This window comes from Blennius ocellaris (assembly GCF_963422515.1).
Source record: "Blennius ocellaris genome assembly, chromosome: 4".
NCBI classification, from domain to species: Eukaryota; Metazoa; Chordata; class Actinopteri; order Blenniiformes; family Blenniidae; genus Blennius; species Blennius ocellaris.
The window spans coordinates 16,865,802-16,893,686 of NC_137653.1; the positions used below are offsets into that span (position 1 = coordinate 16,865,802).

At 43.0% G+C, this 27,885-nt stretch overlaps 3 protein-coding genes across 7 annotated transcripts; 1 reads left to right on the forward strand and 2 right to left on the reverse strand.

Annotated features, from left to right (window-relative positions):
• Positions 1-480: 480 nt before the first annotated feature.
• On the reverse strand, positions 481-11,625 carry eif4ba (eukaryotic translation initiation factor 4Ba). Of its 4 annotated transcripts, none has more exons than XM_080494864.1 (15): positions 11,607-11,625; positions 9,299-9,433; positions 8,391-8,596; positions 6,579-6,695; positions 6,352-6,406; positions 6,076-6,222; positions 5,661-5,813; positions 5,311-5,484; positions 4,851-5,196; positions 4,646-4,737; positions 4,181-4,439; positions 4,011-4,048; positions 1,689-1,818; positions 1,225-1,297; positions 481-1,007 (listed from the first exon to the last, which is right to left on the reverse strand). In XM_080494864.1, the coding sequence occupies exons 1-15, from the start codon at positions 11,617-11,619 to the stop codon at positions 930-932; spliced, it is 2,016 nt and encodes a 671-aa protein (XP_080350990.1). In that variant the 5' UTR covers positions 11,620-11,625; the 3' UTR covers positions 481-929. The 4 variants fall into 4 exon arrangements, with proteins under 4 accessions (XP_080350990.1, XP_080350989.1, XP_080350991.1 ...); XM_080494863.1 differs by having other exon boundaries at positions 9,293-9,433; XM_080494865.1 differs by lacking the exon at positions 1,689-1,818 and having other exon boundaries at positions 9,293-9,433.
• Positions 11,626-13,874: 2,249 nt separating this feature from the next.
• Positions 13,875-17,441, reverse strand: LOC308129093 (keratin, type I cytoskeletal 18-like). Of its 2 annotated transcripts, none has more exons than XM_080494871.1 (7): positions 16,907-17,441; positions 15,456-15,538; positions 15,190-15,346; positions 14,928-15,092; positions 14,688-14,813; positions 14,296-14,559; positions 13,875-14,136 (listed from the first exon to the last, which is right to left on the reverse strand). In XM_080494871.1, exons 1-6 carry the CDS (start codon positions 17,351-17,353, stop codon positions 14,335-14,337), a joined length of 1,203 nt encoding a protein of 400 aa, XP_080350997.1. In that variant the 5' UTR covers positions 17,354-17,441; the 3' UTR covers positions 13,875-14,136; positions 14,296-14,334. The 2 variants fall into 2 exon arrangements, with proteins under 2 accessions (XP_080350997.1, XP_080350996.1); XM_080494870.1 differs by having other exon boundaries at positions 14,339-14,559; positions 16,907-17,440.
• A 4,879-nt stretch (positions 17,442-22,320) lies between these two features.
• LOC308129091 (keratin, type II cytoskeletal 8-like) lies at positions 22,321-27,612 on the forward strand. The gene is made up of 9 exons (XM_080494868.1): positions 22,321-22,839; positions 24,135-24,343; positions 24,647-24,707; positions 24,861-24,956; positions 25,053-25,217; positions 25,601-25,726; positions 25,851-26,071; positions 26,170-26,210; positions 26,830-27,612. Exons 1-9 carry the CDS (start codon positions 22,387-22,389, stop codon positions 27,132-27,134), a joined length of 1,677 nt encoding a protein of 558 aa, XP_080350994.1. The 5' UTR covers positions 22,321-22,386; the 3' UTR covers positions 27,135-27,612.
• The last annotated feature ends 273 nt before the right edge of the window (positions 27,613-27,885 follow it).

Below are 27,885 nucleotides of genomic sequence, written 5' to 3' on the forward strand. Positions count from 1 at the left end.
CAATTTAGCAATCTGTACGGCACTACTAGTGTCAGGACTGACCTTGAGGCATTTATTGGTTTTATTAACAGAAGTTCTACCAAAAAAGAAATAAATTAAAAATAAAAATTGGAAATCTCTACAATGCTGGGAGGGTTAATAGCTTAATTCTGAGGAAGAATTGTCAATCAGCTTGTTTTCTGTCCTGTGACCATGCTGGAGGTGTGTGGCTACGCTTTTAATTTGTTGAATGTTTTTAAATAGGCAGTCTCAATATTGGAAGACAAGATTGTTTGGGGAGGCAATATGACTATATATGACTGGAGGAATTGGCTTTACACTTCCAAACTCTAAACCAATGCTTTCAAACAGTTTGAGATTCTGCACGGACAAAGACTTCGATTTCAGACAGGTTTCTAAAACGTACACACAACCTTTCACCAAATTCCAGCTCGTCACAACTTTGAGCCAATAAAAGTACAAATTCATTTTTTTCCCCACTTTTTCCATTTATTTATTACAATTATTTCCATAGTTATCACTTTCCATGAATCACCTGTTCCTCTTTTCCATTTAAAACAAGTCCAGTATGTGACTATTCTCGATAACCTGAAAAGTCCTGAAGGCAGGGCGGGGGGGAGGGGGAGGAGGAGGAGGAGGAAGAGGAAGAGGAAGAGGAAGAGGAAGAGGAAGAGGAAGAGGAAGAGGAAGAGGAAGAGGAAGAGGAAGAGGAAGGGGGGGGGGGGGGGGGTTAAAGGGGAAATGGTGGTTTGAAAGGAAAGGACAGGTCTGTAGGAGGAAAGGAGGTAGGGAGTGATGTTCCCCCAGGAGCCATTATCATGTGAGGAGTTTTTTCATAAGCTATGTGAGATTAAACTTGTTCTTTTATTTTTTTGCGTTCGTCATTTTCTCCTCTCCTTGCACTCTCTGGCCTCTTCTTTATTTTCTTTCTATTCGATGTCTTCTGCATCGTCACCTGGGTCTCCGTCCATTAGCAAAGCGGCGTATTTACTGGCTGAGCTGAACTTCTGGAAAAGGCAAAACAAAGAAAAGCAGAAGAATCACAACAGTAGCTGTGGATGGTAAAACAACAAGAGTCTATCAGAGGAACATTTGTCCTAAATTTCTAAGGGGACGCGACACACTGAGGAGGTTGACTGATGATGGGATGTTCATCTATTGTAAAACTGATTTTTCTAACCAGGAAACCTTTATGCAGTTTGTGCAAAGCAGCCAAGGACCTACAGGGGTTGGGGTTTCTTCGTATTTCTTTGGCTCTGGAGGTGGTCTGGAGTCTCGGTCTCTTCTGTTGTCCTTTCTACAATCAGAATGACCACAGGCGTTAAAATGGGTCGGCACTCGAAAGCTAACCCTTGATATGCATCATCATGTGGACACAGATCAGAAGACGACTCACTGAAGAAGCACACATTCTAGAAGCGTCTGCAAAATTGACACCTACAAGCTTGTGGATGTCCAGCTCACACCGTTCTCAGTTAGCACTGTGGACTCTTTGCCTTTTCTATGAGGAAAAGGTAAAGTTGTAATGAGCTCACCCGCTTATCGTGATGCTGTGTCTGTTGGCGACACCAGAAACACTGAATGCGTGAAATGTGTAACTGAGCGCAAGGCCATTCTTTACAGATGCCCACAAATCACCCTCCCTGTCTCGTGGAGAACACTGCAGCCGCTAGCTTTGGGTAGCTGACCTGTCTGCCTCCTTTCTTCGGTCTTTGTTGGGCCCCTCTCCTCGGCCCCGCCCAGCTCCAGGCCCTGCAGGCCCCCCTCGTGCCCGTGGGGGCCCCCGGTCCCGACGCACACCGTCAGCCTTGTTCTCATCTTAAAGGAGAAGCCAGACAGTAGGTTGAAGGGAGGTTGGTGGACTGCAGTCGACTACACCTCACAACACACTGCAGCATGAGAAGCCACTGGGTTGCATTCAAAGTGTGTTAGTCACTGATGGAGGGCCAAATGAGAGGTGCACAACCGCTTCACTGCAGGCGAACCGCTGCCTTGAGATCTCGCTTAGAGCTTGTCGAGTGCGTCCGAGCCAGTGTGGAGCATAGCTGTTCTGGTGCAGTGGCTTTACAGAGTTCCTGTCGTGCGTTGGCAGACACATTACGAGCAGGAAGATGGACTCCTCACCTGCACCTGTCAGAAAGGTTTTCACTTTGCGGTTTAGCTTTGATAACGTGCAAAAAGATGCAAAGCCAAGTTAATAGCTGCCTTTACACCCCATCATGCAAATGAGCAGCTCTTTAGGACACGGCAGTGGAATTCTCCAAGACAACATGTAAATGCAGTACCACCGAGCACATCACTGAATGTACCGAGCATTGTCTGCCCTCGTACAAACCCCACGTCTCCCAGATCCTCGACAGTTTGAAAGTATTCAGTCAAAACTGATGACATGGGCATGTAAGGCTTTTCCACATTTTTTGAATTTTCTCACATACAGTGCTGTGCTAAAGTTTAAGGAAGGACTCATATTCTGCTCCTTCATCAGGCAACACCAGCAAGAAGACATCAGCCAGCGTTCATTGCGAACTACCAACAGCTTGCAGAAGAAAGAGCGCTGGATGTGATGGTGCCCCCCCCACAGAGCCCAGATCTCCGCACGTCAGCCCACATCCAAAGAAAGACCGAAAAGACAAAACAACTTCCCCGTGTGGAACTGCATTAAAAAGAACTGCAGCTTTGAAAGCAAAGGGCGATGTCACAGCAAATATCGATTTCTCCCCTGCCAGCTCAATTTGCACATAAGCACCACCTTTAAGAAGCACTACGCCAGCTTGTTTCATCCCACACCAGCCTAAAACATTTGCACAGTACTGTATGTAAAGTTTCAATGTTTGGTTGGAATATCAAATGAGGCCATTGTGTAAAATAATGACATTAACGCCACATTTAAGTCACTTAATGATCACCCAGTTTTGACCAGCAGCACAACACACAATGAAGCTGTTGCCAAATTACAAGCGCCAAATGCTGCAATTAAGAGTAAAATAATCACACAGGCTCATAAATCAGACAAGTCAACTTTCGGGGACGGGAGCCTCCCTGAAAGCATTAGGATGATGACTCTTGCGTAGGGAATGATTCATACAGTCCAATAAGTTCATAGGGAAAGGCCTTGGATGATTTCAGACTTTAGACGTTGGAGTCAAAGTCATTTCTCCATATTCACAAGTGAGTTAAAATGTTGGCCCTGAAATGGTGCAGCTGATGAAAGCCGAGTAGTTTAACCAGAAACTGATAACAGGATCTAAAAATAGCTGTCCAAGAGGAACAGCACCATTGGGATGGAAACACGGTTCTATAATTAGAACATTTCTTTTCAGTTGATGATGTTTGTTTTCACATTTAAACTGAACTTTATCAACAGTAGGAATATTTATGTGTCGCTCTTCCAGTGTCTACACGTTACGGAAGTTACATGTTTTGGACTTTAAAACACGTTTAATGACATTTTAAAGTTCTTTTCCAGGTTACCCGACACACGACTTGTTTTCAAGTCGTGGGAAATGTTGAAAAAATCTTTAACTTGGGACTTGGAGACAACTGATTGCATTAATCACATCTCAATATTTGAAACAAATTCATTCTGGTAGAAGAATTAATAAATAAGAGTTTCAACATTTGAAAACTCACTTTGATGCAACCTTTCTATCCAAGCCACGCAGAGTTCTCTGCTCACGAGGATGTTACATCCACTTAGTATAGCTTAACAATATTTTGTAGCGGGAAATGGAAACACCATTGATGTTGAAGTAAAGATTAAAGATTTTAGTCTTGTTTGCTTCTGCCGTGGAGATGGAGAGCTCTATCAATAATAAATATGTCCCACGTTTCTTTTGTTATTCATACAATATTGAGGGCAATTTAAGTAAAAATGATTTCTATAGCCATTTCTCACTGAGACCATTATATGGCTCCGTCCTGCTGACATATTCCATTTTACTTGTAGTTGACATTAATTGTGGGATTGAAGGATCTACCCGTTCTGCTTAGCACACATACGCGGAACTTACCCTTTCCAGATCCTCTCTCATCTGTAGAACTCGAGGAGCTGAAAAGAAAGTAACAGTCAGGGAGTTGCATTGAATTTCTGCATGTCTCTTCTCATAAAAGTTATTAGTTTGAAACTTCACTATAGCATTTCTGGTTACTGGATTCGAGTGTGTCCTGGCAGAGTCCTCACCTAAACTTAGGAGGGGTCGAATCGCCAGGGGACACCGGGGAGACTGGAGCTCGTCCATCGCCCTCATTGGAGCCTGTGCTGGCTGCGCTTCTCTTGGCCCACGCGTTCTCCTTGGGAGGAGGTGCAGGCATCACCTTCAGTGGCTCTTTGGAGGAGCTGGTAGAGGAAGGCCGTGATGCAGGTACTGGGGAAGTGTTGCCTTCTCTCCCAACAAAAACCTCATTCTCCCCAGAACGCTCGTTGTCTCGACACCGTGACCCTAAAAGGAGAAAATGCATTTGAATAAACTTCAAAACCAATGATCTCCCTCACTGCAGGGGGAGGCAGGATTTCACTCCTGAATTGTTCAACGTTTTGCTCAATAGACACTCCAGTAACTGAATTAGCCGAGTGGCGAACGTATACAAAGTTGCTACATACACATGGCCACAAGCTCGAGAGACGTTCAGTACCAACGTATCTCACCTCTTCCAGAAGAAGTGCTTCCTGGCTGTGAAGACTCACTTCCTGTGCGGGATCGCTCAGTTTGAGATTCCTCAGTGCGCCAGCTTGGGTCTCTGAACACGACAGAAAAACAATGAACAAGCACTCTTCCCAATAATGCTGAATATCGAGGTTCAATGAAAAAAATGGCACCACGCTGTAGCATCACATTCAGTCATTTCCTGACCTGTCTCTCATCTTTCTTTCAGGTCCACGGCCTTTGTCCTCCTCCAGCTGCCTCTGCAGCCTCTCTTCCTCCTTTTTCAGCCTCTCCTCAACCTCCCTCTCCCTGGTCGCTGTATCAACTGGTTTGGCTGCACCAAAGATGGATGAGGACCTGGTGGCAGAAGCTGGTGGAGGAGCTGGGGAGGTACCTCCTCCTCCTCCTCCTCCTCCTCCTCCTCCTCCACCACCACTGCCGCCGCCGCCACCACCACTGCCGCCGCCGCCACCGCCACCGCCACCGCCGGTACCTTCCTCCTCCTTGGGTACGCTGCGGGGCTTCAGGTTCAACTTGGGTCTTTGCTGAGGAGCTAGATGGATACACGAAGAGGCAGGCTTACCTAATTGCTTCTCACTGTTGTGCTGCTATATTTGAATAAAGTAGCAAATGCAGGAAATTAAAGAGATAGAAAAATTCACTCAACTCTCACCCCCTCGCTCCTCACGCCGCTCCTCACGTCTCTCATATCGGTCCTCACGATCGCCACCGTAACGATCTCGCTCGCCATAGCGGTCCCCACTACCCCGACTGTCGTCATAATCACGGCGAAAGCCACTGCCGAAGGCACGGCGACCTCCTCCACCACGAGAGTCAAAACCTACAGACGGCAGGAGGGGAAGAGAGGAAGCGACCCAAACATACTGTGAGAAGTGACCGTCACTGAAAGGTTAACGCATGAAAAATAATACGGAAACAACCAATTCCACTGAGGTCTGAACTGAACCAATTAGATTTTAGCCTTTACAACACTGGCCTTAAGCAAACGACACCCACCCCCTCTATCGTAGTCTCGTCGGTCGTCATAGCGATCCCTGCGATCCCTATCATCGTATCGATCCCGGTATCGATCTCTTCCTCCTTCATAACGATCACCGTCCCGCCGTGGACCGTCTCTGTAACGGTCGGACTCGTAACGATCCCGTGATCCTAAAACAAAAAGGAGTAATTATAGCAAGCAGAGATGGAGTCAGAGCAACGAGTAAATAAAAACAGTATTACAACGTGAGCAGGTTTTAAAGCAAAACCTAGATTTTATTAATGCAGTTTGTGAATTAAGACTTCATCATTGTGACGCAAGACAAATCACACACGTCTTGTCCTTCGAAGCATTTTGAGACTTTGTCTTGATTCATAGTGTGTTGGAAGTGCTGCTCATAAAGCCTCTACAAAGCCCCACCCCCAGACTCACTCTCTCCAAAGGCATCATCTCTTTTAGGAGGTCCATCATCAGCATCTGCACTTGGCCGAGCTCTCCAGTCACTGTCTGTCTTGTCAGGGCCCATGTCTGCCATCCGTCCGCCTCGGTCCCTGCCTCCCATCATTCCACTGTCTCTTTCTGAAATAAGCAGCAGCCGCAGGTTTAATCATAGACCAGGGAAGTTCAAGACTGAAATAACACCAAATTGAGGAAAAAAAAAAAAAAAAAGAGCCTTTGACAAAAGAGCAATTAAAAAAAGAAAGGTACCCTTATCATTTGACTGGTCGGCAATATCCACACGGATCCTCCGGTTGCCCAGATTCTGTTGAAAAGAGCAGTTTCAACCACTTTTTACCAGAGAACCAATCTGTCAAATTCATCAACGTATCTGAACGTACATTATATCTGAAAAGAGCTACAAACCACGTTTTTACTGGAAGTGTGTCAGAGTTTTCCATCGTTATTTTATGTGTACTGTTGTACTTTGTTTTTACCTCTTCATTGAGACTCAGAGCCCTCAGGAGGGATTCAACATCATCGAACTCGGCATAGCCAAAGCCCTTCAGCCTCTCGGGGTTACTGGGCTCTCGAGGCAGGCGCACTGCACTGATCTGGAAACAAAGATAGTGGTAGAGGAACTTGTGAAGCACACAACACTTTAATTAAAACCCATGGCCAGGGGAATGATGCGAGTTACCAAATGTACAGCAGACAAAATCCAGAATAGAATTTAAAATTCTTCTTTCAACGACTCACTAAAAGTTAGGGATATTCATCTTTTGGCTGAAATTTGGCAAGGAACCTAATGTTCACGACAACCTCCACAGGTGAACTTATCGTGACCTCTAAACTTTTGAATGTACATGTCCAACTGTTAAGGGTTTCTGTACTTTTTTGCACAACTTGCTGTTCTCTAACAAAGAACTTAACAGCTAAATTTACAAATTTACCGCTGTTGGACAGAGGATTCAACCAATAAATGCTCCGGTTGAAAGGCATAGAAGCGGACGTCCTGTGGCCACGCCCCACACTGATGACCGCTTCATTGTGAACAGAGCACCGAGGAACTGGATGATGAGTGCCTCTCAACTCCAGACACATGTAAGGGAGGCGAGAGGCACCAAGTGTTGTGTCAGAACATTGGAAACTAGTTACATTAGTGTGGTCAGTGTGTTAGATGACCTGCAAGGATATCTGACCACACCACCAGAAATAGGTGTCATCGTCTTGCAGGGAACCGGGAGCATTTACACTGGATGACGGACCAGAACTGTTCTTTGATGAAAGTCCATTCAAATAGTGCAGAAATGTTGGCTGCCAATGTTGTTGGAAAAGTCGAGAAGACCTCGATTTGTCAGCCACTGTTGTAAGGAGACGAGCCTTTGGTGGTGATGGTGGTCTTACAGAGAGGGCAGGTGTGTCTAATCAATACAGAACTGCCCTACACTTTGTGAAAGGGACAGTGACGAGCCTTTCCTACCTGAATGACATATTATTCCAGTCACTGTGCCCCTGCATGAACAGCACAGGCCTCATCTTATCTTCATGGATGACAATGCCCCACGCTCACAAAAGGTGGCATCATTAGGGAACAGCTGCGGGAGACTGGGGAACTTCAAATGGAGAAGCCTCCGCTTTCTCCAGACCTGAATCCCGTCAAAAGACCTCTGGGATCAGCCGAGTCGCCAAATAGAGGCTCAGAACTCTGTACCCGAGAAGTTCAATAACCCGAGGGCTGCGCTTCAAAAAGAGTGGGGTGCCGCGGCTCAGCAGGCAATAAATCCACTTGTGAACAGCAGGATACGTCATCGAGCTGTAACTGATGCTCAAGGACACGTGACAAGTTGACGCCCCTCCACTACTGTTGGCTTTTGCTTCAATAAATTGTTTGAAATGAGGGAATCACCATTGTATGCTTCTACTTAACTGTCCTACTTTTATGATATAACATCAATGCAGCATTAACCTATTACATTTACCATAATTTTCAGTCAAATATCCCCAACTATTTGTTAGTCATTTATATACGAAGTGCATAAAAAAAAAACAGGAATTAGTCAAAGTACAGAGTGACTGTAAGACAACATTTCACACTTCATGTTTGCGGTGGGATGTCCCGTTGTTTTTAACATTCAGCCACAAAAACAAGAGTTATGCATCACATATTGAAGCTCCCAACAATCTAAAGTTAAACTGACACTTGACAAACAATGTGTGTGTTGCTTTCCCAAATACACAATTTCATGAACTGTAAACTACATATAATAAGCTCTCGTCCACACGTGCGTAGGGTCTGTTGCACTTACTGCCAAGCCGCGGAAGAAGTCTTTGATAGAGTCCTCGGTGACATCATAGGGCAAGTTGCCCAGGAAGGCCGTGTAGGGCGGGCTGCGGGGCAGTCTGGACCGGTCAATGTTGGGCTCACGGGCTGAACGCGGCGCTGTCGGCAGGATGGAGCGATCGATGGCCGGTGCCCGATACGAGTCCTCCTCCGTGTGCCATGAAGTCGAGACTGAGGGGACAAGTAGGCGGAGCATTTCCCATGAATACAGTACACGGAACTCTAACTTTAACTCAATAGTTATTTTGTGGGAAACTGTTTTTCTTCAGTTGTTTAAAATATGAATAATGCATCAATTGAGTGAGCTGTAAGACGAGAAGTAATATCTATAGCTGCCAGGTCCATACGTATGAAACCCAGTAAGACACTTTTTATGCATGTTTATTACACATATAATAAACTAAAATAAGACTATGAATACCATACAAGTATTTGTACAGCAGTATTTTGATCAAGAACTACAGAAGTCAGAAAAAGCCTATTAAACCGATCACGCCAATTATTTTACAGGCCCTGCTAAATGAATGGATGTTGGACATCCCGATTTTTATACTTTTACTCGGGGGGGGGGGGGGGGACCAAACACTCTGAGAAAACAGAGACCATTCAGTCCACATTAACAATATTATTTGGAGTCATGAAACCAGAGGAATAACATGCAGCATAGTTCTGTCACGATTGTAACTTGGACAGACCTTTTGTGCAGGACACGTGTGACCATGTCGCGTGGACCCCGTTTCCTCCTCAAATGCCTGAATATGTGCCGCTACAGATTATCGACCAGTTACAAAATCTATTTTTCAAAAACACCATGTCCTGAACTTGGAAACCCCTTTTAACATCAGTGATAGTGGAGTGTGTGCTCACCATCACCGTCAAGGTCGTCAGTCTCGTCGGCCCAGCTTGTAGTCTTGGCGGGGTAGCTGGGGGGCGCAGGGTTTCCCCCGCTGTCCTCTGCCAGGAAGTCAGTCAAAGTAAGGGTCTTCCCCTTCTTATTCTTCTTCTTAGCTAGAGGTAGGATAAACACAAAGCACATTTTTAGCTATGGAAAGAACAATTTGCCAGAACCCTTTTTGGTTGTCCCTGGGTGAGGTCAATAAGCTCATGATGTATGCAATTAAACTTCTTTGTTTCTATTTTGAAATTGCCTGCTTTCAAACCCTTCATTGTCAGCAAAACTCGTAGAAAAATACAGATATATATATTTTTTTAAAGTACAGTTTTTACAAAGACGAGTTCAAGTCATTATTTCCCGACGTCCAAGGTACAAAAGTGTGCTTAGTTTGTTAAGAAATCGAGATCAGTGTGAAGATTACAATTTGAATAACAAATTACCAAGCAAAAGGATGCGGTAAATAAAAAGATAGGTACAGACTTTTAGCAAGAGGTTTTCAGAACCGGGTAACGTATCAGCCAAAGGTTAATAAAATGTATGTCTTGGCCCTTAAGACTGTCCTAATATTTCATGTGTACCCCAATCTTAAGACAAGGGGCTCAGCTGCACACATTCCAAGTTTCTTCAAAAACCATTAATAAATACAAAGTGAGCCAAAAAATACTGGAGACAACAATGCCATAACATAGATCTGATTATTGTTGACCTCCAAAAACGTTGCTTAAATTTCAATGAATCAGTGAAGTACTACAACAGCCAAATACTTGAAACACCGACAAAACAGCAGTGAAAGACTTGAGTGTGCCTTGAGGGGGGTACGACAGCAGCTTCTAAAGACAAACCAAGCTCGAGGAAGTGACTGCAAATTCCCCAATTGAAAACAAAGCTCATGGGAGTCGCCACGCAATCTGAACGTCACAGTTAAAAGTGCAACTGTCCCACGATAACTGTGACATGTTGAAAACCATCAAACTGCAGGACTGCAGCATTCTTTAAATAATGCACCATTGAATGGATGACTGGCACATAGTTACGCATGGAGCATTTCCCTTCATACCAATGGGGGAGATGACAGTTGCAATCAATTGCCCTGCAGGGCTGCACAGGACTCATGGAGCAGGTTTGATTTGTTTTGGACTTGGGTAAATAAAAAGGGAGTGACACAGCTGGCTCCCTGCTTCATTGTGAAAATCCCCAACAGTCAGGGCATTCTTTGAACACACGATTACAAAAAAGAAATAACAAAAAATATTAATAATAATAATCTTGGTACATGTAGAAAACACAAACTGTAACTTTGACCTGGTGCGCAATGCTACGACAGTGTTAACGGATAGGAGGCCTAACTTGCTTTCCTTTCCTCGCATGTGCTTTCCAACATACAGTGGAGCAGCTTTGGCGGCACTAATGTGGCGTTTGTCCGGTGGAGCAGCCGTTACTGTAACTTTTGGCCGAGCGGACCTCAACCACAGCGACAAACAGTAAACCGTGAGACCAACCATACTCGATATATTACACTGATCGCTTTTGTCTTTGTGCCTATGCGGGCTTAGTCAGCAGAGGACTGCTGACGGGGGGGGATGTATGCCCGCTTAGCTGGCTAGGTTTTAGGGCCTAGCGCACGGCGCAGCGCCTGGATCCAAGTGCGCCATCACCGGAGCGGGACTGGGCCGGCCGCGTGGGGCGGCGCAAAGTTATGGAGCAACCGGGGAAGTGTTTCGGACGCAGCCAGACGCGGCCCGGCCGCCCCGCTTCGTCGATCCCCGATAGCGGGGAGCCACGCCGCACACGTGGGGGAGCCTCCTCGGGCGGCACGGGCTCTTCGGCCCGACCCCTCCTCCACAGATCGCGCTTGCGCCGCGAGCTGAGCTGCTCTGAGCGCCACGGCGAGCTCCACCACATACAATGTGCCAGCCCTGCGCACACTTGAGAAACGTTTACCTAAATGTCACTAAGCATTCGATACACGCACACAGCCGTACCCTCTAAAGCTGCGACCGCGGCGCCACATCGCCACACCCGGAGAGGAGAGGCAGCTCCCCGAATTACGGCTAAAATATTCGAATCTGTGCAAGTCGCTGCTTCGTTCATTCGCCTTCCTCTTGCGGTTCCGTCTTATCCGGGCCAAAACAACCGCGAAACGAGGACGTACACGCGAGACAACGACGCGGGGAGATAAACTGAAGAAACGGCAAGTCCTAAACTTTGAATGTGGATTTCTATGAAGGTTAAATGCGCTAAAATTCGCCATATCCGACCCAGACCGTTCACCCACATAAACCTCACCTGACGCCGCCATGTTGGAGAGCGAGTTCGAAGTAGTACCCGGATGAAGGCGTCAGAGGTTTATCATCGGGAGCGCGCATCGCCGTTCACGGGCTCGTGTCTCCTTCCGTGTTTACTGACCCACATCTACATCCATTCAGCCTGGTGTCTGCCCCAGTGCTCTGTTCTGCAGGGTGTCTGCACATCCACGTTTGCTGTCTAACATTTATTTTTTCAACACTGTACAAGATCCATACTTTACTTTTGCATTTTCAGTGTTATTTTTGTAAACAAACTTTTATGAAGAGTTGGAAGGAGTACTAAGAGTTTGGATAGTTTTGGGGTTTTTTTGGATGCGGGATGCATAACAGATATGCGGGATGCATAACAGATATGCGGGATGCATGACAACTATGTTGGAAGCCCCTCCTTACTCGAAGTGCCACCAAGAAAAACCACGTCTTTCAAACAAAGCTTATTCCTTTACTTGCTCAGTTTGGGCAAACAGACTGAACACATAAACTGCAAGCTCATTTTAAAAACGAGGTCTGAGTCCTCTTGCAGTATATTGTCTGACATACATTTGTTACAGCATACAATGAATTTTATTATCCCAAAGTTGACATTTTCATAAATATTTTTTTGCATTATTGGTGTTTGAAGCAGTTGGGGCCTGGAGGATAGAGAGACAGACTTAGGATTTAGTATTTCAGAGGTTTGATCTCACCTGTGGGTCTCTGAGCAAGACCCTTGACCCTTGACAAGCTCATCATGGGATGAGATCAATCTCATTAGATACCATTTATCCCAACACTACATTTATGCACATTTGCTCTACAGCCATTACTTTGTTTTTATGGCTACTAACTAAAATGAAAGTTCACTGAAATGGTTAATGCCTCTGAATCTCTGAAACAATTAGTTGAAAGTAATGTTTTTAGTGGCAACAGATCAAGTACATTTTCTATTTAAAACTGTTGAGTAATATTAGACCTGCTTCATTGAGCGTCCAAAACCTCCCTTTTCCCCCCGATTGAGTTGCCAGTTTTCGGACAGCAGACACATTTTCTTACTGTCGGACATTACCAATTTTCCAGTTGCTTAAGAATAATAATGTGAACTATTAGCCTTAGTCTTTGGGAGTCCAAGCTCTTTTCAGTGTTGTAGAGCACAAGAACACCCCCCCTCCCATAAGGACAGTAAATGTGGGACAGCTTTGATGAGGAAGTTTCATTTTATTATTATTATTATTATTATTATTATTGTTGTTGTTGTTGTTGTTGTTGTTGTTGTTGCTGCTGCTATTATTATTATTATTATCATTATTATTATTATTATTATTACTATTATTATTATCATCATCATCATTATTATTATTATTGTTATTATTATTATTAATAATAATAATAATAATAATAACAATAATAATAATATCAAGTCACTTTAACAATGATTAATTTCTATCCTTACAGATTATATACGTTTTTGAATATTCTAATGACTCTAAACTACAGTTTAATTGAAGTGTTTTACGTGCATGAAGTTACGCTGCTCTTTTGATTTGGCTACATTTTCAACTTTTTCTTTTTGTCCTTAAATAACTTTACTGGTGGTGTCCATACTGTTAATTATGTTTTGTGCCAGATTTTACCGAGTGGCTGCTGCCAACTTATTATTACTTTTATTTTTTACAAAGAAGTAATGACATTGTCAATTAATAATTCCAAAAAATCAAGAAAAAACTGATATAACTGTGGGTACAATTCCATTCTTATATAGTAGATAGGGACTTACCTGACATTTCAACACAAAAGCTTGTAACTCACACAAAGTGTTATGGTTTTTATTACTTGGTGTGACTAAAAGCATGCACAGCATGAAAGTTGTGTGGGAGCTGAGGGGAACAATGGGGGTGGGGTGATTCTCAGGCGCTTTGAAAACAACCCCTGATTTAGAGTCCTCCCAAGGCTATATATTAGATGTCTGGTTTGAGGCTGCTCAGTCATATATTCTGCCTATTCTCTTTTAAACTTTGAGGTTAATGCAGAGAAGAAATTACTTTTTTCTTTAGCTGAGTTCTGATAACTGAACTGTAACTATGAGTACTTTCTGGAGCTCAGGTAACAAAAATGCTAAAAGGAATTCAATATAATTTGTCTTTGATTTGACAGAAACTATCATGGCAGAAATTATCTTGACATTTATGTATTGAAAAGATTCCTCCCCACATTGTTTTATAGCAGCACCAATCTATTTTATCCAGTTGTACAAATGCACAAAACACATGACTGTGGCTCAACAAATTCTTTTATTCAATTATTTGTCAGGCAGTGGTTTCTTTTGAAACAGTTTCGCTGCGGCATACAATAATGCCTTTATTCACAATCGCTTAATTTGTTGATGATTTGCATGGTATGTGGTCGGCAACAGAAATGAGCAGCTGACCGGGTCAGTCAGTCATTTGCAGCTTTGTTTTAGTTGTCGGGTTGACCGCAGATCCTCTGCTCCAAATTAGTTCATGGCCACCAGCTCATCCAGTGCGTCCTGGAACCTGTACAGAGCACAAATACGTGTTACCAAATATTTATGTTGAGATGTTGATGTGACGCATGAAAACTGAAACCAAACACTCAGTAGTTATACCCGACCCTGCAAACCTAGATAATGTGTGTATTCACATACACCACAACCACAATCCTCTTACTTTTACCTTTGTTTTTTTTTTCTCTTCTCCACATCTTTATAACTCTTACTTGAAGTCTCCTCCATCCAGGAGGGTCTTGTAGGTCTCGATCTCTGCCTCGAGCTTCATCTTTATGTTGAGCAGTGCCTCGTAGTCTTGGGTCTGTTGCTGTATGTTGGCGCGCAAGTTGGTGAGTTCCCCCTCCAGGCGTAAAATGAGGTTATTGTACTTCTCCATTTCCATGTTGTTACGCATCTCTGTGTTATGTAGAGTGTCTTCTAAAGAGGCTTTCTGGTGAGACATTTAAAATAATAATGACAGGTTAGACTTGAAATACAGGAAAATTGAAACAAGATTATTCTGATGATTCCTTTTAAAGACGCTATAACGTCATTTTGAAAACACCTCTGAATGCTTACTAGGCTCTGTTGAGACGCAAGTTCGATTTCCAGGGTCTGTATCTGTCTGGATAAGTCACCCATCTCCATCTGGGCCCCTTGAAGCGCTTCTGTGTTTTGTGATACCTCAACCTGCACCTCCGAAATCTGACAGGGACAAACAGTAAAAAGGAGACATTGTGCATAAATAAGAAACTTGCCAAGGACATTTTCTACCCTTAACTTTTTATTTATGTACTTATTTTTATATTAATGACTCACCTGATTTTCGTGCCAGCGTTTAAGGTCTTGTGCATTTTTCAGGGCTTCTTTCTCATACTTGGATCTCATTTCCTCCATAACTTGAGACATGTCCTGACCTTTGGGAGCGTCAATGTCTACTTGCACGCCTGACATGGAGATCTGACCCCTCAACTCCATCACCTCCTATTAGGTCGAAAGGAGATCGATATTTGAGACTCATGACTCCACATGCTGTTCATAGTGAAATGGGATTGTTAATCTGGATATAATGTAAACCCACGTCCTCATGGTTCTTCTTCAGGAAGAGGAGCTCTTCCTTCAGAGCTTCAAGCTCATTCTCGATGTTCATTCTGGTCATGTTGGTGTCATCTATGACTTTCTTCAGCCCAGCGATGTCAGCCTCCACAGAGTGGCGGATTGCCATCTCATTGTCAGCCCTGAGAGTGCACGCACAAATCGCATTACAAATGTAATCTGATCACATCATGATGGCTAAAGTTATAAAGTGGCATAGCTACATGAGAAGGTTGGTTAAATAGCACATACTTTACTTTGAAGTCATCGGAAGCAAGACGAGCGTTGTCGATCTGAAGCACCAAACGAGCATTCTCCAAGATCTTGTCAAAGATCTGCAAGAGAGTAAAAGACACAGTTATATTAACTGGTATAAATTTGGCCAAAAATGCGAATAAAAAAAACGTCTTCAATGCAAAAACAATTGTACTCTTGCACTGAGCTGGATTGAAACATATGATTGGTATCATAAGTCCTTATGTAACCCACTGAAACCCCCAAATCAAATTGCACAATAGGGCCTCAACTTGGCTGAATGCATAGCAACATGCAGTCGTAAAAGAGGAACCACAAGCTGAAGAACAGGAAGAGCGGATGTTCCTCTGCCAGAACAAAATCTGTTTTTTCTTAGTGAGTTTGAGGAATGGATTTCCCCTCTGAGTAAGTCTCACACAAAAAAAGCTGTTCTCCTCTCAAGTTTTCAGACAGCTGCAATGCCTCTGGCCATCCATAATTTTTTTTTTACTGACCACTGTATGTGTGTTTGTATGTGCACGAATTACAAAATTCTTGATCTGTGAGTTTATATTGCTTTTTTACGGTGTCCTTAGTATTCCGTGGAGAGTAAAGGGGAAATATTTGTCCCTTTATGTACCGCAGAAAACAAAGAGAACCACCATCAGTCTGCCATTATGTGATATAGCAGAAGTGGAGTCCACAGAAGAAAGAATGTGACATTTGACTCCCCCGACTGGGCCTGATTGTTATACAACCATCGCCCTCACACACATCAGTATGTGCAGTCTGACTTTGGCAGTCCATCGTCCTGTGTGTGTGTGTGTGTGTGTGTGTGTGTGTGTGTGTGTGTGTGTGTGTGCGTGTGCGTGTGCGTGTGTGTGTGTGTGTGTGTGTGCGCGCGTGTTTGTCACACATCTGTTTCAGATTGAAACCCTCCTACACCACCACATGCTTGCAGAATCACCACTTAAAAGCTTAAAAGTTTGGAAATGCTTTGTTTGGTGTTTGTCTGAAGGCTTCTCTGTCCGTCCCATGATGAGCCCCTCGTGTTGGTGATTCATCACAGGAAGTTCTGCCCAGTTTGTGGCACTAAAGAGTTTCATGGGGGAGGGTTGGAGCTTAGCAACCGCACCCTTGATTCTCTTGCAGGAAATCCAATAACTTACAAAGCAGACAATACTCGTATCATGGATCTCAATTTAAATTTCAAAACGGGTTTTCAAAACATACAAGTATGTCTGCATGTAAAGCGCATGAGGATGAGTGCTATCATAAATTATTTACACACTCATCATATAGGCCCAATAAAGCCTTTTTGAGAAGTTATAACATTAAACGCCTTACATTTTAGTTTGCATCAACCAAGGACCAAAGCTTTAAAGTCCAAGTTAAAAAAAAATCAAAAATCAAAAACTCATCTTCTAATTTTAATTAAAGAAAACACCCCTATTTGTTTCAGTCCTTACCTGTCTGCGCAGGTCTTCAATGATGGGTTCATACTTGCTGTAGTCTTTCAGGTCAGCTCCCCCCTTCTCCAAGGCCTCCCTGATCTTTATCTCCAGTTCCGCATTGGCCGACTCCAGGTTCCTCACAGTCGTCAGGTAGTTGGCCAGGCGGTCGTTCAGGTTCTGCATGGCGCCCTTCTCGTTGCCCAGGATCCCAGAACCGCCATCAGCACCACCTGCCATGGATGCACCGAAGCCTGCACCCATTCCACCACCCATTCCACTTCTCACCTTGTAGCCAGTTGAGGATGAGATTGGAGCGCCCGAGCGCAGAGAAGATGAAGAGGCAGCAGAGATGCGGGGCCCACTCATACCGGCGTACATGCTCACAGAGCTGTTACGGGGTGTGGAACGGGTGAAGGAGATCCGGGAGGAAGATATTGGCATGTTGGAATATCTTTGACTCATTTTGGAGATGCTAAGGCACTGCAGAGGACAAAGTAGACGTGGAGGCTCGCTGCTGACCGGCTGAGAAAGTGACGCTGGCAGGAGGGAAGTGGGAAACTTATACACATGCCTCCGTCCCTCAATGAGAGCAGATCTTTTAAACCCTGCCCACTTTTTTTACATCGCCCCAGTCTTTGTTTCCTGTTCCCTCTCACTGCTCTCTCATTCACGCATGTGTCCCCCCCCTCCCCTCGTTTTTTCACCCACACTGCTTTTTACTGTCTCCATGGAAACATGTGAAACAAATTTCATTGCACAAACACAGAAAAGCCTTCGGAGTAGACAAACAAAGCGACAAGTGAAAGAAGTTCTAATAAACATGTTTTCCACCTAAAACTGTACATTTCAATTTGGAGTATTAAAACAAAAATAAGAAATTGGGAAGGTATTCTCAAAAAAAATAGTTTTCCTTCCAAAGACTAACAAACCTCTTAGTGTGGCCCATAAAAGGCATAATGCCTACATTTTCTGCATAGTTTCTGGGTCTGTGGTTACCCAGGCCCCGGTGAACCAAACTTCCTATCTAGACTAAACTGAACACTAGATAAAAGAAGTACACTCAAAACAAGACAGCAGAAAAAATATTTTGACTAGAGCAACTGCAATCATAATTCTTCAAAACTAAAGTTTAAATTGTATTAAAGCACATTTGTGATTCAGTGTTCGCACAGAGAAACGTTTGAATAGTGTTAATAATGAAACCCTAAAGGAAACCCAAGCTTTGGGTATTTGCTAAAGGCTCTTTGGGAAAATAAAAAAAACAAAGGTTAGTTGATACCTTGCTCAGAATACAAAAAGGGAAATAAAAGCTGCCCTCATTCACTGGTCATACTATAGGCACATATTCAAACAAATCAGTTCACTGGAGGATTTTTAACAATTAACTTTGAAGCCTCTTGAGAAGGCCCTCTGACATGTCAGCATGAAAAGTGTTCAGGTTTCACTTATGTTTTGTGTACTACAATAATATATAATTTATGTCTGATTATATTACAGTGCTACTTTTAGTTCCTCTAAAAGGTTTATAAAAAAAAAAAGGTGACTCAATGATTTGGGATACAGATGAAAAAGATTATAAGACAACTCAAAACACTATGGACAACTGAGAACTATACAGATATGTTTTCCTAAAAACTACTTGTGCCAGCACGACCTCAGAAAAGTTTAGGTGAGCCTGAAGTTGTGGTCAGTAAGGATTTAAACACTGAACCCCAGAGAGCAGTATGAAAGGTAAAGGCACCACCCACAGGGGGAAGATTGAATAGACTCTAACCCCCTCCTGAGCTTCTATACTCGTCGGTTTCATAGTTTCTCACAAATACAATCATGTTCTCTCAACCTTTGCTGTTCATTTCTTTTCTTCTTTTTTTTTTTTTTTACATTTTAGGACAATATTTAAGGAAACATTACTCATGTTTTAATGAATGTAAAGGAAACACCAGATGCCTACTAAAGTTAAGATAAGAGGAAATGGTGACTTGAATCAGCGTGACTCACACCTCATGATGCTGTCGCCACAGTGCTGTTTTGTTTGAATGTGTGTTGGCAACAACTTTACCTCAAACCAAGAGTAGGGACCGTTAAACTGAAAAACAAAACTTGAGCAATACTTTCAGGTAAGAATCAGTAATCTGCTTAATTATGTCACACGGTGCTGCCTGTAAATGAACAGACTTTTGGATCCTGCTTACACAAAGTGCAACAGTGTGGATCCCAAAACTCAATGCGATGGACCTGAGTAGCTCTTGTTTTTCAAAAGATAAGACTGCAGAAAAAGAAAAAAAACAAAAAGAAGAAGAAAAAAAACAGGGTAAGTCTTTGAGTCATACTAACAAACACTGCGCAAACTACTGCCCAAGTTTATATGCTTCACAGATCTAGGGCTAGAGTCAGATAATTATTGTTGTTGGTCTGGTGTGGCCTTGAATGAACTTCACTTCCCCCTCACTTCTCTTCGGCTTCCTTTATTTTAGCTTCAGTACAGAACGAGTGCCCTCACATGCTTATATACATGCAGAAAGATCTATATTTGCATAGATGCATATGCATGTTGTGGGAGACTCGTGCTCGAAGGAATGCAAGCAGGCATGTGAGAATCATACACTATTATTCACTCAACTTTCCACAGCCTCCCATAATGACTCACTCCAGATGCACACAGAAGGGATCAATTTGTAGGTGCTTTTTATCTGAATATATATTGGTGAAATCCTCCTCGGCCATCAGCAGATAGAAAGGGTCACACATCAGAGCTGAGAGAAATGTTTCATCTGAGAGACATTTTCTCCGAGGGATGTCATGTCCCTTTCTGGTGCACAGACATTTCACACAAAGACCGTGAAAGTGCTCGGAGTGTGAACTCCTTTTATGGACGGTCAACTATATTTACAAATCTGAACATTAATGGGTTTGATGAAAGAAAGTAAAACCATCTAAAATGTATCTATGATTACACAAATAACGGTGAACACTACAATCCAAATAACAGGGGGAGGGCATAGAAGGAAAGCATAAATGCCCCACCCCACCCCAACCCCTCCCATCATGGATTTTCTGCCCTTGTGAGCAAAAGTGTTGAAGAAACTGGGTTGCAGATTTGTGGACGAGTTGTCCGTTCACCGTGGGTCAGTGCAAAGTAGTTGTTGGGCTAAAGTGGTACACCAGCAATCCCTTTGCTTTACTGCTGTCACTGCCTTTAAAGGTGTCTAATGAACACACAACATATCATCCCGACATTGCATTTTCTGCAGGGCAATTCACTCTGCTGAGAAAATCCACAGTATATCCACGAGGGGGCGTGATTGCTCAGATTAACAAATCTAACGAAGGAGGAGATGAGATGGCACTCGACATACCATATTGGGACAGTGAGTTTATGGATCTGAAGTTTACTTAACTCTCTGTTCCATCCCACTGACTTGAATTCCTTCATGCGTGTTGTTCAGGTCCTTTGTTTGAAAAGCCATTAAAGGTGAGGCAGGAACTGTTTTTTTTTATTTTTTATAACAGATACTCCCGATAGCTTCTAAGGCTTGGCAGGACCCTCCAGAGCATGACAAAGTCCAACTTTCAGCCCAAAGATGAAAAACAACTTAATAACATTTTTATACCTTAATTTTTGTGTTTTTTTGGAGTCAATCTTGTGACTGGTTCTTTACTATAAATAATATTTTTATGTGTTTTCTCTTTATCTTCAGAATTAAGCTTGAATTAAGCTTTTTTTCATTATTCATGAGGTTTTACATGATGGTGCTTATCATAAGAACATTAGGATGTGAAATATCTTCTGGAACCAGTCATGACTGTCCCAAGTAACTATTTTAAATCACCTACACCCTGCGAGTCTGTCAGTGGTTGTGAAATAGGCTAATTTCTTACCTTCGCTAATTGTCTTCCCATTCAACCCTGCAGGTCATCGTCTCACCACCGCTTCTCTCTGACTTGTCGCATGTATGTGTTTCTCTCAGCACATTCCTGTCCCGATGTGTCATTTTGCAGCCTCACACAAACTAAAACATCACTTCCCTCTTAGGAGAGTTAAGGTCGAGAGGGTCAGTTTTTATAAATAGCCTCTTACAGTCGTCACACATGAAGAATTAAGAGTTATCTGGACAAATGGGAAACGCTCTCAAGATGCACACGCAGTGGCTGCAGCTCAACGGCCAAAGAGGCTGATGGAAATAGCAAAACTGGTACACTTGTACTTATATGGTTTCCTCCAAGATTAGCACAAGAGCTCCATTGTGAAGAATCACGTCACTGTTTGGAACTGGCCAAGCAAAGCCTGCATTTTTTTAATTGGCTCAAAGCCCAGGTGACTCTTTCATGTTGTTATTATTACTTTCCACAACCTGTACCAAATTTGCTTGCTCACATTTAGTTTAGGAGGGTGTAACCTTTTTTTTTTTTTTTTTACCAGCAGAATATCAATGAATGTCTTCTCATTAACACACAGAACAAACAGAAGAAGGCTGCATCCATCCATCCGTCCATCCATCCATTCATCCATGACCGGCATAGCTGTTGGACAGTAAGGAGGGGTCCATAGTTGAAGAAAAAGACAAAGTCTGTTTGCTTTACACCTGACTGATATGGAAGGAATGTGAATCCACAGTCATTGTGTGTGTGTGTGTGTGTGCAGAGCATGGTCTGCTCCGTCTTTCAAAGCATGTCAGTGTACATCGATGTGGTACACTATATGATTGCACAATCTGCTCATTGTAAATGCAGTGCTTCTACTACTGGATTATATTGTACTTGCAGACAACTATAAAGTACATGTCCTCCCAAACACTCAACAATATAATAGCATTGTCACATATTTAGGGGATAAATGTTACTCTGCCGTGTGAAACGTGCAGTCATTGCCCTTCAGCGAGTAAACGACATCACACCGGCCAACCACAATTTATTTTGCAATATATCACGTCCGTGAGAAAACTTGTAAAGTGGAGGAGAAGGTAATAAAATCTTTCGCTTGTTCATTATAACCAAGGTTTGATTTGATATTCTGGTCTTGTGTGTGTACATGTTGGCATACAGACATTGCACCAAGGATTTGTCTGCTTTTTGCATTTTAACAGTAGAATAACTGTAAAAGTAGGCAGAGTATTTCTCACTTCTGAAAATGCAGTTTGAAAATGTTTATAATGGATAACTTTCCCAACTTTTGAGTGTTTTTTGCAATGGTTTTAAAGGGACTGGCACACAATATATTATGTAATTCTTGTACTCTTAATGTTCTGTAAATGTGTAACATGATGTAATTTTCTTCCCTGACATTCCCTCATCTCTCCCTCCCTCCTGCTCAATCTCCCCCCTCATCCTTCACTCCCCTCCTGAGGACACCAACCAATCGGCCCTCGGCAGGGTAACACCCCCTGCTCTGATAAATAGCTGTGAGAACCTGGGAGAGTCCATCTGCCCGACTCTCCTTCCCTCAGCAGAGTCTCTCCTCTCACACCACCTCCGTGCTACAGACACCTTCTGTGACCATGTCTGTCAGAGCTTTGAAGACCACCACCTTCTCCACGGTGTCATCCTCCAGGGGCCCAAGCCAGGGCTTCAGCAGCCGCTCCTTCTCTGGCTATGGAGGTCGTGGTGTGGGGAGCGGCAGGCAGAGCTATACTGCCCGGAGCTCTTATGGAGGAGTGGGCAGCTGCGGGGCAGCTGTGGGTGCGGGGGGGTTCAAGGTGGTCGGTGGCTATGTTGCTGGGGGATCTGGACAAAGGGGAGGTGGAGTAGAGTTTGGCTATATGGGCTTTGGTGGAGGCATGGCAGGTGGCATGGCCAATGAAGTGGCGGCCCCCATCACAGCAGTGACTGTCAACAAGAGCCTGCTGGCTCCCTTGAACCTGGAGATTGACCCTGACATCCAGGTGATCCGCACCCAGGAGAAGGACCAAATCAAGACCCTCAACAACCGCTTTGCTTCATTCATCGACAAGGTCAGTGAAATTGCATTCAAACGGCCACCTTTACTTTTGAGTACTACTGTATTGGTATTTCATGCTGTAGCACAACACAAGTGACTTACCATAGGGTAGAAAACACAAAGGAAACACACAGGAAATTAGTGTACTGCAAAGCAATAAAAGTAAGGTTAAACGTCTGATTTCAACAAAGGGAGAAAGTTCCTGTTGAAACAGCACATACTGTAACAACAATATGTCGATAACTGTGGAAACAGCATATTGTTATACTGCACTCGTAACAATATGTTCTTTCGACAGTAAATCTCTCGGGGACTCCACATGCTTTTTCCAGAGTTGCTCAGGTTATGGGTGAGATCACAGGGCTCAGATAAGACCAGCCTGGATGCAGGGTACAGTTACATCTGAGATGAGGAGCAAAGCAATTTTCCTCGGAGGGGTGTATCTGCCACAAGGCTAAAATCCAGAACAAAAAAGAAAGAAAGGTTATGAAATGTGTTATCTTTCCAGATTTATAGAACCTAAATAACATAGCCTCAAAGTATGCAAGCTGTATAAACACTGAGAAGAAGATAACGAAGTGGGAATAGTCGGAGGAAGCTACACAAGTCAAATGTTCATCAAAGTCATTCTCCTGACAGTTGAATAGATATCTACTTTACAAGAAAGATATCTGCTCAATGAACAAGTACACATTTTTTGTTGTTGCCAGAAACAGATCCAATTCTTAAGTTCTCTATCACTGTAACTCATAAACGAGCCCTTTTGTTTCAGGATTAATGTAGGATAGAGGTTAACTTGGGAATCAATCACCCTGAGGTCGTTAAACAAAGCCTGGCCTCCCACTCCTCCACATACCATCATGATATGGCACATGCATGCAGAGGAGTCATGTTTGATGAGTGGTAGCAGGACCCCACCCAGGGTCAGGACCCTGAATGGGAAAGTTGTAAAGAAGGGAATTTGGCCACAGTTGGGAAACAGTGACACATTGTGTTGAAGTGCTGCACTGTGGGCTGACACTTAGAGGACTAATTGATGTGACATTCAGAGGTCACCAGAGAAAGGAGAGGTACAATCAGTCATTTTTCTTTCAGACGATGTTCATGTGGTTTGTTGTCCATCAGTGAACAGAAGTTCATCCTGTTTCAGTCATTTCCACATGCATTGTTTCAATGATCACCTCCTCCAGATGTCATGGATTTCAATAACGACACAAAAACCCAAAGCTCAAATTGTTTTCAATCAAGCAACGGTGCCCAATTCATTTAAATCTCTCGTCATTATTCATGAAAGTATTTGCTTTCCAGGTCCGCTTCCTCGAACAGCAAAACAAGATGCTTGAAACCAAGTGGAAACTCCTGCAGGAACAGACCCCATCCCGCTCCAACATCGATTCCATGTTCGAAGCTTACATTGCCAACCTGCGTAAGCAGCTGGACAATTTGGGTCATGAAAAAATCAAACTAGAATCTGACCTGTATCATATGACAGGGCTGGTTGAGGACTTCAAAAACAAGTGAGTGGGGAGGAGGTTCGACTTTAAAGTACCTGTCAGTCACCCACTTTTCAAATTAAGTGACTACCATTTAAATTCAAGTGGGGACCACTGGGTGTCGTCATTACAGAAAATGTAGGAAATAGCCGATACAAAACATGCAATATTTGTACTATTTGCAACATAGCAATTGTTATAGATTTACAAATTAATTAAATTGACCACCTTATTAAGGGAGATGATGCCTATTTCTTTACATTAAAGGTACATTTGATGGCACACTGCAAGATTTTAAACTTTCAAAATAAATGTTCATTTCCCCAGGTATGAAGATGAGATCACCAAGCGCAATGAGTGTGAGAACACCTTTGTCCTCCTAAAGAAGGTCTGTGCACATGTCCCTCACAAATCTGAGCTCTTGAAGCTATAATTACTGTTCTGAGCACAATGAGTCTACACAATGGCGTGTTTTATTATCCTCAGGGTTGGGCCTGTTTATTCAACAGTAAGTGTTTTCAATGCTATCTTTTCACCGAAGGACACAGATGCAGCCTACATGGTCAAAGTGGAGTTGGAAGCAAAAGTGGACGGGCTCTCAGACGAAATTGAGTTCCTGAGGCAGCTCTACGACACAGTAATAACCTCATTTTGGCCATTGTGACATAAAAGCATCATGTTGGTGAAAAAAGGCTCAGCAACTAAATGTTTTATTCTGCATTATCCTGCGTAGGAAATCAACGAGATCCAGAGCCAGATCAAGGACACTTCTGTTGTAGTGGAGATGGACAACAGCCGTGACCTTGACATGGATGCCATTGTTGCTGAAGTACGTGCCCAGTATGAAGACATCGCCAACAAGAGCAGAGCAGAAGCTGAGTCATGGTATCAGAACAAGGTAGGTTATATTTTGTTTCACTTGATAATGAAATCTACTGAACTCCACTTTGTTATCTGCCTTATCTGTTTCATTACATTTAAAATTGACAATTTAGTGCATTTTCCCAAACTCCGTGCATGTAATAATCTCCTATCTTCTATCATTTGTTGTCTACTTCAGACTCAACCAGCTTTTTATTGCCATAATTCTCATCATGAGATTTATTCTGTGACAAAGTGAATATTGTTTCTGTTAATCATCTCCGTTTGTTTATTTTTTGCTGTTTTTGTGATGCAAACAAATGAATTTTACCTGCCACAATATGTAAGAGAGAAGACGAAACAACGGAACGTTACCTGCACTGCATTTTCTCATGTGAGTCCTCACTTTGCTTGTTCCAGTATGAAGAGATGCAGCACTCAGCAGGGAGATATGGAGATGACCTGAAGTCAACCAGAGCCGAGATTGCTGACATGAACCGCAGAATAATGAGACTCCAGTCAGAAATTGACATGGTTAAAGCACAGGTGAGGATACATTTTTTTTTATTTTAACTAATCCAACATTTCCTCTTTGATTTACTTGACTTGGGATTGGGTATTCTGTGAGTACTCCTCCTCACTTCCTCTGCTTGTCTTCCTCCACTGTCAGAGAAACAGTCTGGAGGCTCAGATCACAGAGGCAGAGGAGCGTGGTGAGCTGGCAGTGAAGGATGCCAAACTTCGCATCCGAGACCTGGAGGAAGCTCTTCAGAGAGCCAAGCAGGACATGGCACTGCAAGTCCGCCAGTACCAGGAACTGATGAACGTGAAGCTGGCTCTGGACATTGAGATTGCTACTTACAAGAAACTGCTTGAAGGAGAGGAGAGCAGGTACACTGTCACTGTGAGATGTGGTCGTGAAGATAACTTCAGTTTACACAACAATACTTTATTTGCTTGTCCTTGCCTTCCTCTGTCGCCATCTGCAGGCTCGCCATTGGAATTAAGACCAACGTCACAAGGCATACTTGTAAGTTTTTGCTCTATCCATCCATCCATCTATCCTGAACAAGGAGAACATTCCAACTCCTCATAAGACCTGCGAGTTGATAAACAAACCAGAGACAATTTCACAATGAGGTAAAAGTGCTAACCGATTAAGCACCATGCCAGCCACTATAAACTTTAAAACTACCATTGGCATGTTGTTTAAAGGAGTGCAAGAGTTTGAGAAGTTGTAGCTCATGCAGGATTTTGAAAATTTATAACAATAACAAAAATAGATGCCATTGCTTCCGATTTCTCATAATAACATAAACAACATTGTGGTTTATCTTAATGTGTTCAAAAATGACATGTTTGGGCCTCTCAACTAACAATAAATGTATTGCTCAAGTATTTCCTTGAGTGACATATGAAGATATTTTCTCATAAAATATAAACTAATAATTCTGATAAACTTTGGAATGCACACAGTTAGGGAATGGACCCCTGACCTAATCAGATCATTGCAAGTCGTGTACACCTTCTTGTAATTCAGGAAAATATAAAGATCATTTATAAAACATTGTCTCCACAAACCCAAATTATCACAATTTCCAGCCCACCGTTGTATGTCCAATTGTTAACTTCTTCCTCTTACGGTACAGCTATGAACTACAACACTTACGCCATGGAGAGCTCCCGCACCCCTGCTTTAATCAGCTGCACCTTTGATGGACACAAAGCTGGCAGTGGATCTGTGTCTGTTGTTGATGGACCGGCAGTGAAGAGCACCACCGTCACCAAGACCGAAACTGTGGTGAGCAAGACCGAGGAGACGAAGGGGGATAAGGAGGAGGTGGAGAAGAAGGAGGGGCAGCAGGTAGCGACTGAGGATGCTGTTGTTGCTGAGAAGAAGGAGCAGGAGCAGGAGCAGGAGCAGGTGGAGGCCGAAGCCGTGGCTGAAGAGTGAGGGCCTCATCTTGCTCTTGTAATGAATGAAATAGTCCACCCTCTCACCATTATCCACCCCGGACACGAGTTATCCATCCACAAGAGGAGTAAGCACATGTTTCCTGTTGAGGTGTTGCTCGTGAGTTTCTATAAAGTTAATGATCTCAAGAAAAAAAAACCCACGTGAATGTTGTCTGAGTCATTGCCAGCGAATTTCCACTCAGTGCACCACACTTACTTGGCCAACAGATGGCAATGTTGTGTTGAATAATTTTTTCCTCTCATTGTACACAATTGACTGCAACCACATCCAATGAAGTGACCCTTTGAAGAACTACTTCCCTGTTGAATTTATTATACTAAACATGTTGTATTTTATTAATGAATGGGAAGAAGTCACAAAAATCTTGCACAAGGAGAAACGTTGTTGTCGAGCCGCTGTTGGCAAACTGAGTATGTTTGCACAAGAATAAATCTTCAAAAAGAAAATCATACAAGGCTCTGTTGTTGTTGATTGTGTAATGCCGTATTATTATTTGATTTTCTGGGTGTATTTCAGCAAAAGACAAAAAAAGATTTTTCAAAATTTAACAGAAAAAAAAGAATGATAGAAGATGATAGAAAAAACAAGAATGGAATAGGTAGCAATGGTAAAATAGAAAGTCATCTGAAGGTGCTTCCAATCCATTTCTTAGAGATTGTTTACATACAAACACGGAGAAGCTCTGTTTTTAGCAAAGTTCAACAAAGTCTACATAATCAGAAGGTAC

Excerpts from the sequence above, each read along its gene's own strand:
- LOC308129091 (XM_080494868.1), top strand. The coding sequence starts at position 22,387 with ATGTCTGTCAGAGCTTTGAAGACCACCACCTTCTCCACGGTGTCATCC. Across the intron at positions 25,727-25,850 it reads TTGACATGGTTAAAGCACAG|AGAAACAGTCTGGAGGCTCA; the intron begins GTGAGGATACAT and ends CTCCACTGTCAG. Across the intron at positions 26,072-26,169 it reads CTTGAAGGAGAGGAGAGCAG|GCTCGCCATTGGAATTAAGA; the intron begins GTACACTGTCAC and ends CGCCATCTGCAG.
- eif4ba (XM_080494863.1), bottom strand. Across the intron at positions 6,223-6,351 it reads CGACCAGTCAAATGATAAGG|AAAGAGACAGTGGAATGATG; the intron begins GTACCTTTCTTT and ends TGCTTATTTCAG. Across the intron at positions 4,049-4,180 it reads TCGACCCCTCCTAAGTTTAG|CTCCTCGAGTTCTACAGATG; the intron begins GTGAGGACTCTG and ends CTTTCTTTTCAG.
- LOC308129093 (XM_080494870.1), bottom strand. The coding sequence starts at position 17,353 with ATGAGTCAAAGATATTCCAACATGCCAATATCTTCCTCCCGGATCTCC. Across the intron at positions 15,539-16,906 it reads TTGAAGACCTGCGCAGACAG|ATCTTTGACAAGATCTTGGA; the intron begins GTAAGGACTGAA and ends ACTCTCTTGCAG. Across the intron at positions 14,137-14,338 it reads CTGGATGGAGGAGACTTCAA|GTTCCAGGACGCACTGGATG; the intron begins GTAAGAGTTATA and ends TGCTCTGTACAG.